The sequence below is a fragment of the Chrysemys picta genome, chromosome 13, assembly GCF_011386835.1.
Source record: "Chrysemys picta bellii isolate R12L10 chromosome 13, ASM1138683v2, whole genome shotgun sequence".
NCBI classification, from domain to species: domain Eukaryota; kingdom Metazoa; phylum Chordata; order Testudines; family Emydidae; genus Chrysemys; species Chrysemys picta.
Genome location: NC_088803.1, coordinates 30411587 through 30424520, shown reverse-complemented (window position 1 = coordinate 30424520; position 12934 = coordinate 30411587). Strand labels below are relative to the sequence as shown.

At 56.4% G+C, this 12934-nt stretch overlaps 1 protein-coding gene across 28 annotated transcripts in view; it reads left to right on the top strand.

Annotated features, from left to right (window-relative positions):
* Positions 1–12934, top strand: part of EPB41L1 (erythrocyte membrane protein band 4.1 like 1) — a 156463-nt gene that overhangs the window by 96890 nt on the left and 46639 nt on the right. For all 28 annotated transcript variants that reach the window (XM_065565770.1, XM_065565773.1, XM_065565782.1 and 25 more), the window contains 3 exons: positions 416–580; positions 9726–9830; positions 11676–11718. In XM_065565770.1, coding sequence (XP_065421842.1) covers positions 416–580; positions 9726–9830; positions 11676–11718 — 313 coding nt within the window. The remainder of the gene's footprint in view (positions 1–415; positions 581–9725; positions 9831–11675; positions 11719–12934) is intronic.

The following is a 12934-nucleotide window of genomic DNA, read 5'->3' as shown; positions in this document are numbered from 1 at the left end:
CCCGCAGCCAGCCCCTGCTGCACACCCTGCCCTGCCTCCAGCCCCGCACGCCCTGCCCTGCCTGCACCAGCCCCTGCCTGCAGCGAGCCCCACACCCCCTGCCTGCAGCCAGCCTGTCTCCACCCAGCCCTGCACCCGCCGCCCTGCCTCCAGCCAGACCCTACCTCCAGTCAGCCCCTGCCTCTGCCCTGCCTCCAGCCAGCAATGTACGTAATATATAATTTTGTTATTATTTATATAGTTATGGAAAGTAAATAATACATGGAAGAAATGAAAGGGTTTTTTTTACGTGGTTTTTTTTTTTTTTTTTTTAGTCATCCCTGCCGGGGGCCCAAACCCCTGGTGGCATTGCAGGGTACACCGGCTAGACCCCCACGTGGGTGCAGGAGGGTAACACATGTTTCTCATCCTCCAGGGCATGGATTTGGAGGAGAAGGACTACAGTGAAACAGACGGGCTGTCTGAGAAAACCACGCCCAGCAAGACCCAGAAATCCCCCCAGAAAATTGCCAAGAAGCTCAAGAGCGCCATCTGCAGGGTGACCCTACTCGACGCCTCTGAGTATGAGTGTGAAGTGGAGGTGAGTGACGGGTGTGTCACCTTAACCCCATGGGTCTGTCTGTGTCACCCCATCTCGCCTCCCTGCCTGGCTCTGCTTGGCCATGGTGCCCTTTCTCACTCTTAACAGTGAGGTAACCAACCACTGGACCAGCTTACCTGGGGCTCTGGGGGATTCTCTGTCTCTGGCAAGTTTTAAACAAAGATCGGACATTTTTCTCAAAGAGATGCACTAGTTCACACAGGATTGAATTCAGGGAAGTCCTAGGGCCTGCGTCACACAGGAGCTCAGGCTAAACCTCGGGAGCCACATGCAGCTCTTTTACAGTTAAAGTTCGGCTCTTGGATGCCCCCACGCCCCTCCTCCATTCTCCACCTACCAGACTGGGTTGGGGGCAGCTCAGGACCTCTGCCTTGCAGTAGGGTGGTGAGGTAGGGGCTTCTACCCAGCGGGGAGGTGGGTCTCAGGGCTTCAGCCCTACAGGGTGTGCCTGCTGGGGCTCGGGGCTTCAGCAGGAGCAGGGCTGAAATCCCAAGCCCTGGCAGGTGCCTCCCAAGGGGCTGAATCCCGACAGGTGCGCCTCGGCTCTCAAACGTCTGAAGATCGTTGGATGCACCTCGGTGGATCAGTAAGTTTGGCCACCCCTGGGCTAGCCGATCCCAGCAGGTCTTCTTGGCTTTGTAATCTGTGACTCCCTTGGTTTTATAGTGGGAGGCCAGCCTGCTTTGGACCAGAGAAATGGGTCTGGCAGCCCAGCGTGAATCAGGTGTGGACATCCCCGCCCCATAGCTGTGTGAGAGGAGACCAGAGGCTGCGCAGGACGGGGAGGCTGCTCCCCGCTTTCGGCCAGCAGCTGGCTGAGTGCAGGGCCCTGCACCTCCGACATGGCAGCAGTTCTCAGGGCGAGAGGTCTAGACAGGCCCTGGCTTGGAGCCACTCCTCAGGCTGTGTAACAGGGCCAGGCCTTGCACTGCAGCATGGCAGCCTTCGTGGTCTGGGAAAGAGGTGACTGCTGAGCTGCAGCAGGGCACAGTAAAGGGGCTTCCTTCCTCTCACAACACTGCAATGTCAGATGCACAAATTAATGGCGCTCATGTGGCTGTCAGGATTGGTATAAAATAGAAACGGACTGGACTAAGGAGACACGTGACAGGCAGGTGAACGCAGACACATGCTCACAGTCACTCACATTGGTAGACAGACATGTGTCTGCACACACACACACACACACACACACACACACACACACACACACACACACAGCTACAGTAAAGGAACATTAGTAAGGTTGCAGAGTCAATCATTCAGAAGTTAGGAAATGCCAGAATTAAGGTTACCTGTGCAGCCTTAATTTGTCTCCTTCACGCAGATGAATTCTGATACAGTCTTTAATGACGTGATCACATCCAGTGCACAGAATGGATGATGCTCACTTAGGTACCATCTGCACTACAAGCCAGGGGTGTGATTCCCTGCGCATGTACACGGAGTTGCGCTATCTCTCATCGAGCTAGCGGGAGAATAAATAACAGTACCTGCAGTAGCATCGGTAACAGCAGTCAAGGCATGGCTTAGCCACATATAAACCTGCCTAAAACTGGTGGATATGTACTCAGCACGGCAGCCATGCCTCCACTGCTGTTACCTGTGCCACTGCGGCTACACTGCTGTTTAGGCTCATGCTAGTTTGATGAGCCCAAAGTGTAGACGTAGCCTTAGTGAGCAGCTCTTTCATGTTTTGTTTTCTCCTCATTCTTCAGTGTGGGGCCACACACCTCGCTGACTGCTGCTGTTCCAACCCTGCTCGGAAGCCAGAATTAAGTTTGCACATGGGCTTTTTTATGCTGCTCATTACTACAGTATCTGAGTGCTTCACAAACATTAATGAATGTATCTTCACAACTCGCCTTTAAGATGGGGGGCGGGGATTATCCCCGTTTTATGGATGGGAAACTGAGGCATAAAGAGATTAAAGTCAAAGGTATCCACTCAATTTGGGTGTCCAATTTGAGACACCTGGGACCTGATTTTTCAGAGTATTTAGCATTCTTCTTCTACAGCTGGTCCCTAGCTGTATTCCTCTGTGGGGATGCATGCGCTTCGTGCACCTGGAGATGGAGTGTTTTGAAAGCAGAGTCCGTTGGTCCACATATCTGCCCTAACAACAGCTGATACAACTTGCAGGGCAACGGCTACTGTCATCATGATCTGCAGGGACTCGTGGCTCCATGCTTTGGGGTTTCCCTGGGAGATTCACAACCCCAGTGTGGACCTGCCCTTTGATGAAATTCATCTGTTCAGTCCAAAGATGGATGAGTCCTTATGCACTTTAAAGGACTCCAGGGCCACCATCCGCTCCCTGGGAATATACACCTGCCCCAAAGAGAAAATTCCACCAGCGATAATACAAGCCTAGATGGATGGCTCAACAGTTCTTCCACCAGAGACCTTATAAGCCATCCCACAAGAGGCAGAGAGCTGAAAAGATCCCCTTCCTCACACCTCTGCAGTGTGTTCCCAGCCCTTGGCTTTAAATGTCATTTTTGATAGGAGCTTGAGAACTGCAAACCACTGAGTCCAACACCTCCTGACTACTACACACCCTGTGGTGGTTGTCTAGCACTCTTTATCAACACCTGGAGTACAATAACAATGGACGGATGGGTGCTCTGCATTATCCATTCCAGCTGTATGATAGAGTTTGCATCCCTACCCTCTCCAAAACCCCCTCGCCCACCCTCCCTTGGGGGCCGCTCTCATGAGAACATTCGCAAACAAGAAGCAGAATCTCTCTTACAGCGAGGAGTGAGAGAGCGGGTTCTCTTCAGTGCCAACGGAGGGGTGTTTACTCAACCTATTTCCTAGTCCCCAAAAAGAAAGGCGGTTGGAGACCCATTCTCGCCCTCCGCCACCTCAACCGCTTTGTGCACAAACTCCAAGTTTTGTAAAGTCACGTTGGCATCGGTAATTCTACCCCTGGAAAAAGGCCTGTGGTTTACAGCTCTTGACATGAAGGATGTCTACTTTCACGCAGACATTCACCCTGCTCATCAACGCTTTCTCAGATTCCTAGTCCGCTCCATCCACTTTCAGTACAGAGTGTTCCCTTTCAGCATTGCTCCCACCCGCAGGGCCTTCACTAAGGTGTTCTCTGTCGTAGTAGCCGGTTATTGTAAGATAAGGAACTTTCGCTTATAAAGCACTTCATGTGTTCAGAGCACAGCTCCCATCAACTCGTGACAGCTGTGAATGCTCAACACTGCTGCAGATCAGACTGCAGGCTCTCAATCAGGCATCCAGAAAATGAAGAACATGCAATTAGTGCTCACCCGTGAAAAGTTTGGTTTAAGTGACTTGGCCAGCATCACCCGGGAACTCTGTGGCAGAGGCAGTAATAGAATCCAGTTCTCCAGGGAAGCATTCAACTGCCTTAATTATGAGACCATCCTTTCACTTCCTACAATCTCCTATCTTGTTCACTACATACCTTCCAACTTCTGCAGCAAACGAAATGGATCCTACAGACAATCGCCTTCACTATTAACCTTGATTCAGGTCCATGGAATGGAGCAGGGATGCTGGGCCAAAATATATGATTGTGTAACTGAGGACTATCACAGTGCATGCTCACAATGTCACAGGCCACCTTAATTCTGCCATTTCCTAACTTCTGAGCACTTGACTTTGCAACCTTAAGAATGTTCCTTGAACATAGTTCTTTTGGATGTAGATTTCCTAGGTTTTACAAAAGGCAAATTGGAAAAAACAGAAATTCCTTCATGTGGTATTGAATTGACTCCCACATGGGTCCATCAGCAGGGATAGAACCTTTAGATCCATCTCAGAGACCTCAGCCACTTGAGTAAGTGATAGCAGTGGTAGGTTGTTATCCTGTACGTGGGCCAGCATTAGAGGGGAATGAGACGCACACTTTGCCAGTGGGTTTCTCTCGTATTTGCTAAGAGCAGAGGAATGGTGAGACTCAGGAATCTTGGGTTCCATTCCAGGCTCTGGTGGGAAACGTGCTCTGGTGGGCACATACTCTTTTGCCCATTCCCCTACCCCTCTAAGCTTGACCCATCCGCCCCATCCCCTCCAACTTGTCCCTGTCTCAGTCTTGTCTCTTCTCTATCCCTGGCTCCTCATGCCGGTCACATTCTCCTCACCTAGCCAGTCTTATTCCCCATACCTCCGGATTCTCATTCCAGCCCCAATCTCCTTGCCCAGCCAGCTCGTTTCCCTCTTCCCAGTGCCTCATGGGATATGTCTCTATCCTTCCTCCTTGCCTCCAGTCACACACCCTCCCTGCCCACATTTCCCATCCTCACTGACTCTTAGTCCCAGCCTCCCTCCCCAGGCTCCTTGTCTAATCACAGTGTTCCCTCCACCCCCATTTACGGACACACATAGAGACACACATTTTCACATGTGCACGTTCACACTCCTACACCCAGAGACGGGCAGACACATGTGCATGTGCAACCAGAGAGATGTGTGTACGTAGCACAGATAGACACACGCGGACCCACACTTTCAGAGACATGAGTGCACAGACAGGCATGCCAAGGGACATATTTGCACACCTGCATGCACAGATATGAGCACACGGGTTTGGGAACAAGCCAGCGGCGTAGCTCCATGTCTCATCCCCCATCCTCTGAGTTCCCACCTTCAGAGCAGAGCTCTCCCTTGCCGGAAGCCATTTCTGCTTTTTAGCTCAGTAAGGCACCGAGGGCGCTGTGAGCTGTCTGGGTCAATAACAGAAATACACATTCATGTAGACACAGACGAATCCCCAAGTGCGCACGTCCACACATACGCACGCACAAGAATGGAGCGAGAATGCAAGTCTGACTCATGCATTTCTGCACGGGGGCTGCCTGCTATTTGTGTAGCATGGCAAAAATGAAGCGTAGGGGTGTGTGTGTGTGTGTGTGTGAGAGAGAATGAGTGAGAGAGTGAGACTGTGTCACTGGGATAGCAGCTGGCCTCGCTAGAGAGCGAGGGAGTTCTTGCAGCAGGCAGAGCAGTGATGCTCAGACTGAGACTTGCGAGCTGCAAGCGGCTCTTTAACGTGTCCCCTGCAGCTCTTTGCAGCACATGAAATTAAAACAGTGTGATTTCATTATTAGCCAGTCTAAGTTATTAACCAGTCAGGATGCGTTTACTCTGTTATTAACCAATTGGAGAATACTTGGTCAGTAATTTTGCTGTGAGGATAATACCGTAGATAGATATGTCAAAATAGTAAATGAAGCAATGAATTCTCACTACTGTGGCTCTTTTGGGTAATATTGGCCACTGATTTGGCTCCTGAACCATTGAGGACTGAGTATAACTGCTGCAGAGTGGGATTAGCCGATGGGAGGGAAGAAGGTGTGACAAAGCAGAGGTGAAAGTAAGCCGGTACGGTCTGGTACGGCGTACCAGCAAGAGCCGATATGCTGTGCCGTACTGGACTGGCTTCCCCGGCAGTGATTTAAAGGGCCCAGGGCTCCAGCCGCTGTGGGATGGCAGCAGGGCTCCCCTGGGGGGGCCCAGAGCTCCGCGGCGACCGGAGCCCCGGGCCCTTTAATTTGCCCCTGAGCCCCGGGGCTCCCAGCCACCTCTGCAACTGGTAGCTCCAGGGTGATTTAAAGGCCCTGGGGCTCCCAGCCACAGCTGGAGCCCCAGGGCCTTTAAACCATGAAAGGCCTCACTTCTTCTGGTTGAGGCCACGCCTCTTCCGGTTGAGGCCACGCCCCTGCTCAGGATTCCAGCGTACCGGTAAGTTCTTTAAGTTACTTTCACCCCTGGGACAAAGCCATAAGTGCCATCTTTCTTAGATGCTGGAGGGTGGTCAACCCCTGCTCTGCTCCGGGCCCTTTTGAAAGAAATGAAAATTTGTCACTGAAGTTTATGAAACAAAACGAAAAATGTCAATTAGGAAAAAAAATCATCATTTTGATTTGAACTGAAATGACAAATTTTCAAATGTTTTTATTTTTGTCCCCCACCCTCTGCATTTCCCCCATCCTGTGGAAAAAGGGGATAATAAGAAAAAAAGGAGAGGGGGGGAAATCGCCAAATCTGTACAGTGATTTTTTTTTTTTCATTTTATATCAAATCAAAACAGCGTCTACTGCTTTTGGGAGCTGTCCCAAGCAACATAAATTGTGGCATAAAACGGAGTGTTTTTTTGCTGCCCTCCTTGCTCCTCACCTGTTTGGGACAGCAGTCATGAAATTGACCCTTCTTGTTAATGTCATTCAGCTGCTGCTCCACAAGGCTCTGAGCAGCAGCAGAGGCACTTGAGCTGCCTGTCTGCAGACTCAGGAAGATGGCACTTAATTGAGTTACACTCGGTTTGTGTCTGGAAGGTTGTCTAAGAGCAGTGTTTCTCAAACTGGGGTTGCCGCTTGTGTAGGGAAAGCCCCTGGCGGGCCGAGCCGGTTTGTTTACCTACCCCGTCCACAGGTCTGGCCAATCGTGGCTCCCACTGGCCGCGGTTCGCTGCTCCAGGCCAATGAGAGCTGCTGGAAGCGGCGCGGGCCGAGGGACTTACTGGCCGCCGCTTCCAGCAGCTCCCATTGGCCTGCAGCGGCGAACCGCGGCCAGTGGGAGCTGCGATTGGCCAGACCTGCGGACAGGGCAGGTAAACAAACCGGCCTGGGCCGCCAGGGGCTTTCCCTACACAAGCGGTGACCCCAGTTTGAGAAACACTGTCTAAGAGCCATGAGGGCTGGAAATGTATTTTTAACAATATAAAAACTGAGGTTCTGCAGAAATTGTATCCTCAGTGCCCCACGCTCATCTGGAAGGCGGTGACTGAATATTTTGAGCCCTGGTACTGGTGGTCTAGAAGCTCAGCAGACAGAGAAGACCTCAGTCTGTGTTTAGGTCATGGGTCTCAGAGGTCTCTATTGCATAAATTAATGTCAGAACCACAGCCTTGAGTTTTCCATAGACGAATGGGAATATTAAAGCCTGTGGCTGGGACTGAGTGGGTGAAGGAATCCGAGTCAGCTTTGCTCCATTGATCTCAACCCTCCAGCCGCCCCATGCTTTAACGGTCATTTTTAATAACTGCGTTTTTATTTACTGCAGAAACACTGATTGTCACAAAGCAATAAATAGACTGGATCATTGTAGCAACTGAAATGATCTCTTAAAGCAGGAGAGAGGAGCTTTTCCAAGCCCTGACGCAGCACATGGATTTCGTCACCCTTCCCGGGTGACTCTGATTAATATTTACCCAACAACAGACACAAGCGTGCGCCCATAAATATCTGCATCATACCGGATACATAAGCCATATCTTGCTGTTTCCTTATCAGAATACTACTCCTGTATGTAGCTTAGGAAACAGTAATCTCCTGGTATCTTATTGCCCTTTGTTTCCGCTACTGTTTTGTTTGTAGTAGAAGCTGTCGGTGGTGAACTCTGATCTTATGAGATTCCATTTACAGTGGAGTCAAGTTAAAGTCCTAGATTGTTGCAATCTTTTGTGCTGTGCAAATGGTAATTTTGGCTAGTGAGGAACCTCTGCTCAGAGAAAAGTCCTTTGGGGAAAAAAGAAATTGCTTTATTAAAAGGGGGCTTGTGCTGTATTTATGGTTTCTTTCTCTCCCGTTTTCATCCCTCCCTCCCTTCCCCCTCTCCCCCCGTATGTATATTTTTGCCTTAGTTGAGCATTCTAGGCAATACTTATATCCCTTAAAAACAAGCAGGGATTAAACACATAAATCCAATACCCTTTCCTGAACAAATTCTGCTCTGCAGTACTCCTATATCAAAAAAGATATAGGAAGAAACAGAAGGGTCCAGAGATGGGAGACTAAACCTATTAGAGGCATAAAAAGATTTCTTTATCAGGAGAGATTGAAAAGATTGGGACTTTAATTTAGAATCAAAGTAAAAAAGAGGGGATATGATAAAGGTATATAAAAGAATGGACGGTCTAGAGAAGGGAGATCAGGTGCCCCAATTATCCAGTCTCATATTACAGGGACAAAGAACCACTCAGTGAAATTGGAGGGTGACTCATGTAAAGCTGATCAACAGAAATTATTCTTCTAGTCACATAATTAGCCTGTGGAACTCACTGCCACAAGATAGCAAGAGGCCAAATGCTTGGTAGGATTCAGATGAGGATGGAACATTTAACTGGATAATGAGAACACCCACTATTAATTAGACAGGATAAATATAGGAATATAAACGGTATAAACCTTCCTGCTTCAGGACATTAACCAGCCACTAACTGTCTGGGTCAGGAAGGAACTACCCCTGCAGGCAGGCTATTGCAGAATTGCCCACTGTGATGTTTCCTGCACATTCCTCTCAGGTATCTGGTACTGGGCAAAGACAGGTTCCTGGGCTGGCTGGACCACTGCTCAGATCTAGTATAGCAGCTACTCTGCACCTGTGTTGCTTTAAAGTGGGAGGTGTGCCAGCAGCTGGGTAGGTCTCCATCACCCAGATCCTGGCTACATCCCACATTAGAGCGGTAAACACGTACACTGCCCTATAATGTGGTGCTAGGGCTCCTCTGTGCACCCGCTCTATTTGCCGGTGTTAAAACTCTGCACCAAGCTGCCGAAACTGGTTGTTGCAGGATCAGTTCATTGAATGAATCTGTCCCATGAATCTCTAGGAGGTGGTGTTGGCCCTCTGGGGATAGGGGATTAGGGAGCTGGGACAGGAATGTCCCGGAGGGAAACCCTAGGGGCAGCCAAGCGCAGGGAGGGAGCTCAGGCTGAGTTTTGTGCTGTGTTATTGTTTCAGAGTCCCCAGTAAAGCCAAAGCCCAGGAAGAGTGGAGAATTGGGAATTGGACACTGACTCGGGGTATCCCAGGGGACAGTCTGGAAGGCACATTGTCCTTCTGGGCCGGGGGAGCCACACCCTCGATGGAGCCATTGCCTTCCCCTACTCCCCAGCCCTCCCTGTCCCCTTTGGGGTGACACTTGTGCCCACAGGGGCACTCCCAGAGTGCCGAGCCCAGGCAAGCACGGGCTGTGATTACGCTTGGTCTCTGGGAGCGGGAAGCAAGGGGCAGAGACTTCCTGCGTCCCCCTGGGCCTGCTTTTGCCTGTGTTCTGATGGGCAGCTGCAGCATGACTGGCCTTGGAAAGGGGGAGGGGGATCCTGGCTCCAACTCCCCTGCCCGGCTGTGTCTCCTGCAGAAACACGCCCGGGGCCAGGTGCTCTTCGACATGGTGTGTGAGCACCTCAACCTCCTGGAGAAGGATTACTTCGGCCTGACGTTCTGCGACTCCGACAGCCAGAAGGTAAGGCTGGGGCACCCAGCCCTTTGCTGGGCCCATTTGATGCCCCCCTCCCCAGCCCCACCCCACCCCGCCTGCCTAGGGTTACCATATTTTGTGCCTCCAAATGGAGGACACTCCACGGCCCCCGGCCCCGCCCCCAGCCCCGCCCACACCCCTGTCCAACCCCGCCCCCTCCCCAAAGTCTCCTCCCCCTCCCCTGCTTCCCTTGAATATTTGATTCGCGGGAAGCCTGAAGCAGGTAAGGGGGGCGTGGGGGGAGGAGGCGCGGCCCAGGCTGGCCCCCCGGCGTTTCCAGCCTGGGTCGGCTCGGGCCCTGGGGTGCCGGCCCAGGCCGACCACCCCCGGCCCGCCCAGCACTGCCGGCCCCCGGCGGCCCGGCGCACCCCCCGGCTCCTGGCTCCGCGGGCCCGGCTCCCCGCCGGCCCAGCTGACCCGGCTCCCCGCCGGCCGGGGTCCCCGCGGGCCCGGCTGACCCGGCTCCCCGCCGGCTTGGGTCCCCGCCGGCCCGGCTGACCCGGCTCCCCACCGGCCCGGCTGACGCGGCTCCCCGCCGGCCGGGGTCCCCGCGGGCCCGGCTGACCCGGCTCCCCGCGGGCCCGGCCGACCCGGCTCCCCGCCGGCCGGGGTCCCCGCCGGCCCGGCCGACCCGGCTCCCCGCCGGCCGGGGTCCCCGCCGGCCCAGCTGACCCGGCTCCCCGCCGGCCCGGCCGACGCGGCTCCCCGCCGGCCGGGGTCCCCGCGGGCCCGGCCGACCCGGCTCCCCGCCGGCCGGGGTCCCCGCCGGCCCGGCCGACGCGGCTCCCCGCCGGCCCGGCCGACGCGGCTCCCCGCCGGCCCGGCCGACGCGGCTCCCCGCCGGCCGGGGTCCCCGCCGGCCCGGCTGACCCGGCTCCCCACCGGCCCGGCTGACGCGGCTCCCCGCGGGCCCTCCTGACCCGGCTCCCCGCCGGCCGGGGTCCCCGCGGGCCCGGCCGACCCGGCTCCCCGCGGGCCCGGCCGACCCGGCTCCCCGCCCGCCGGCCCGGCCGACCCGGCTCCCCGCCGGCCGGGGTCCCCGCGGGCCCGGCCGACCCGGCTCCCCGCCGGCCGGGGTCCCCGCGGGCCCGGCCGACCCGGCTCCCCGCCGGCCGGGGTCCCCGCGGGCCCGGCCGACCCGGCTCCCCGCCGGCCGGGGTCCCCGCGGGCCCGGCCGACCCGGCTCCCCGCCGGCCGGGGTCCCCGCGGGCCCGGCCGACCCGGCTCCCCGCCGGCCGGGGTCCCCGCGGGCCCGGCCGACCCGGCTCCCCGCCGGCCGGGGTCCCCGCGGGCCCGGCCGACCCGGCTCCCCACCGGCCCGGCTGACGCGGCTCCCCGCCGGCCGGGATCCCCGCGGGCCCGGCTGACCCGGCTCCCCGCGGGCCCGGCCGACCCGGCTCCCCGCCGGCCCGGCCGACCCGGCTCCCCGCCGGCCCGGCCGACGCGGCTCCCCGCCGGCCGGGGTCCCCGCCGGCCCGGCTGACCCGGCTCCCCGCCGGCCCGGCCGACCCGGCTCCCCGCCGGCCCGGCCGACCCGGCTCCCCGCCGGCCGGGGTCCCCGCCGGCCCGGCCGACCCGGCTCCCCGCCGGCCGGGGTCCCCGCCGGCCCGGCCGACCCGGCTCCCCGCCGGCCCGGCCGACCTGGCTCCCCGCCGGCCCGGCTGACCTCCCAATTTTCCCGGACATGCCCGGCTTTTGGGGATTTCCCCCCGGACGGGGATTTGAGCCCCCAAAAGCCGGACATGTCCGGGAAAATCCGGACGTATGGTAACCCTACGCCTGCCAGACCACAGCCGTGACCCCTGGTTGTGCTATTTCTTGTTGTTTCAGAACTGGCTGGACCCTTCCAAGGAAATCAAAAAGCAGATCCGCAGTAAGTCGCCCAGTGTGTGTGCTGGGGGTGCCATCCCCCCCATGTGGTAGGCCTGGGCAGTGCCCTCCTCAGAGCTGCCCCCAGTGCTGGCCAGGCGTTCAAAGGAATTCAGACGCTACCACTGCTCTGAGTTGTTACCTCCCCATTCTGCTTGCCCCGGTGGGAACTCCGTCCCCTTGGTGCAGCCCAAGGGGGGCAAGAGAAGCAAGGGGAAAGGTGGAATAAGAGCCTGATTCACAGAGATGCCAAGCGCCTGGAGTTCCCCTGGAGGCGGATGTGAGCTGCAGATGCTGCTCAGCTCCTCTGAAAACTGGGCCACTGGCATCTGGTCAGGGACAGCTGGGGAATGCGTGGCTGGTGCTGTGTGCACCATTGGCAGAAGGGGCAGGCTGGCATCCAGAGCAGGGCTCCGGTAGCCGATGGACCACCCGTGCCACCTTTCCTGTGAAGGACCTTTCTTATGGCTGGATAGCTTTGCTGCTCCTTCTCCCTGCAGTGAACACACAGCTGGGCATCTCTGTGGAGCTCTGCAGGCCGCGTTCTCCTCTCACTCACACCGTTGTCCGTCAGGAGCCGCTCCCCTGAAGTCACTGGGTGGTCCTGGCGTGAAGCTGTAGTGAGATGGGGAATCAGACCTCGTGTCTGCGTCTCTTGCGGCTGTGTCGGGGCGATGCCCCTTGGCTTGGGAGAGGGTGCAGTGAATGAAGGGGGTGATGTCTGTTCCCTCTGCTGAGGGCGTGTGGCTGCCTTCTGCTGCTGAGGTGTGCAGGCCCTGGGGCTCCTTGGCGGCGGGATTCCCAGCTACCATCAAATGCCCACGAGTCATTAGATTTACCCACAGTGGGGGGCTGCAGAGCCTCTGTAGCTGGTGGGGATCCCCGTCCTTATCCACAGCAGTGACCCTGCCCAGCATCCAACGCAGGTGCCTTAGGATCCACCCAGCTGCTAACAGACGTCCTTGTGACAGTCCCTGCTCCCTCGGAGAATGGGTGGGGAGGGGCTGGATTGACGTGACGCCCAGAGGGAGCTCCGGTTCTGCCCCACTGGGCAATCAGGAGAACCCGGGCTGGCCGGGAGTGGGTTCCCGGGCTGACAGAGCAGGGTGGGGGCTGGCCAGCTGGAGGAGGAGTAGGACTGGCTGAGAGTGGGGGGTGGCAAAGCAGGCCAGCAGGCTGGTTAGCTGGGCCGGGCAGTGGCTTGCAGAGACGTTGTGGGG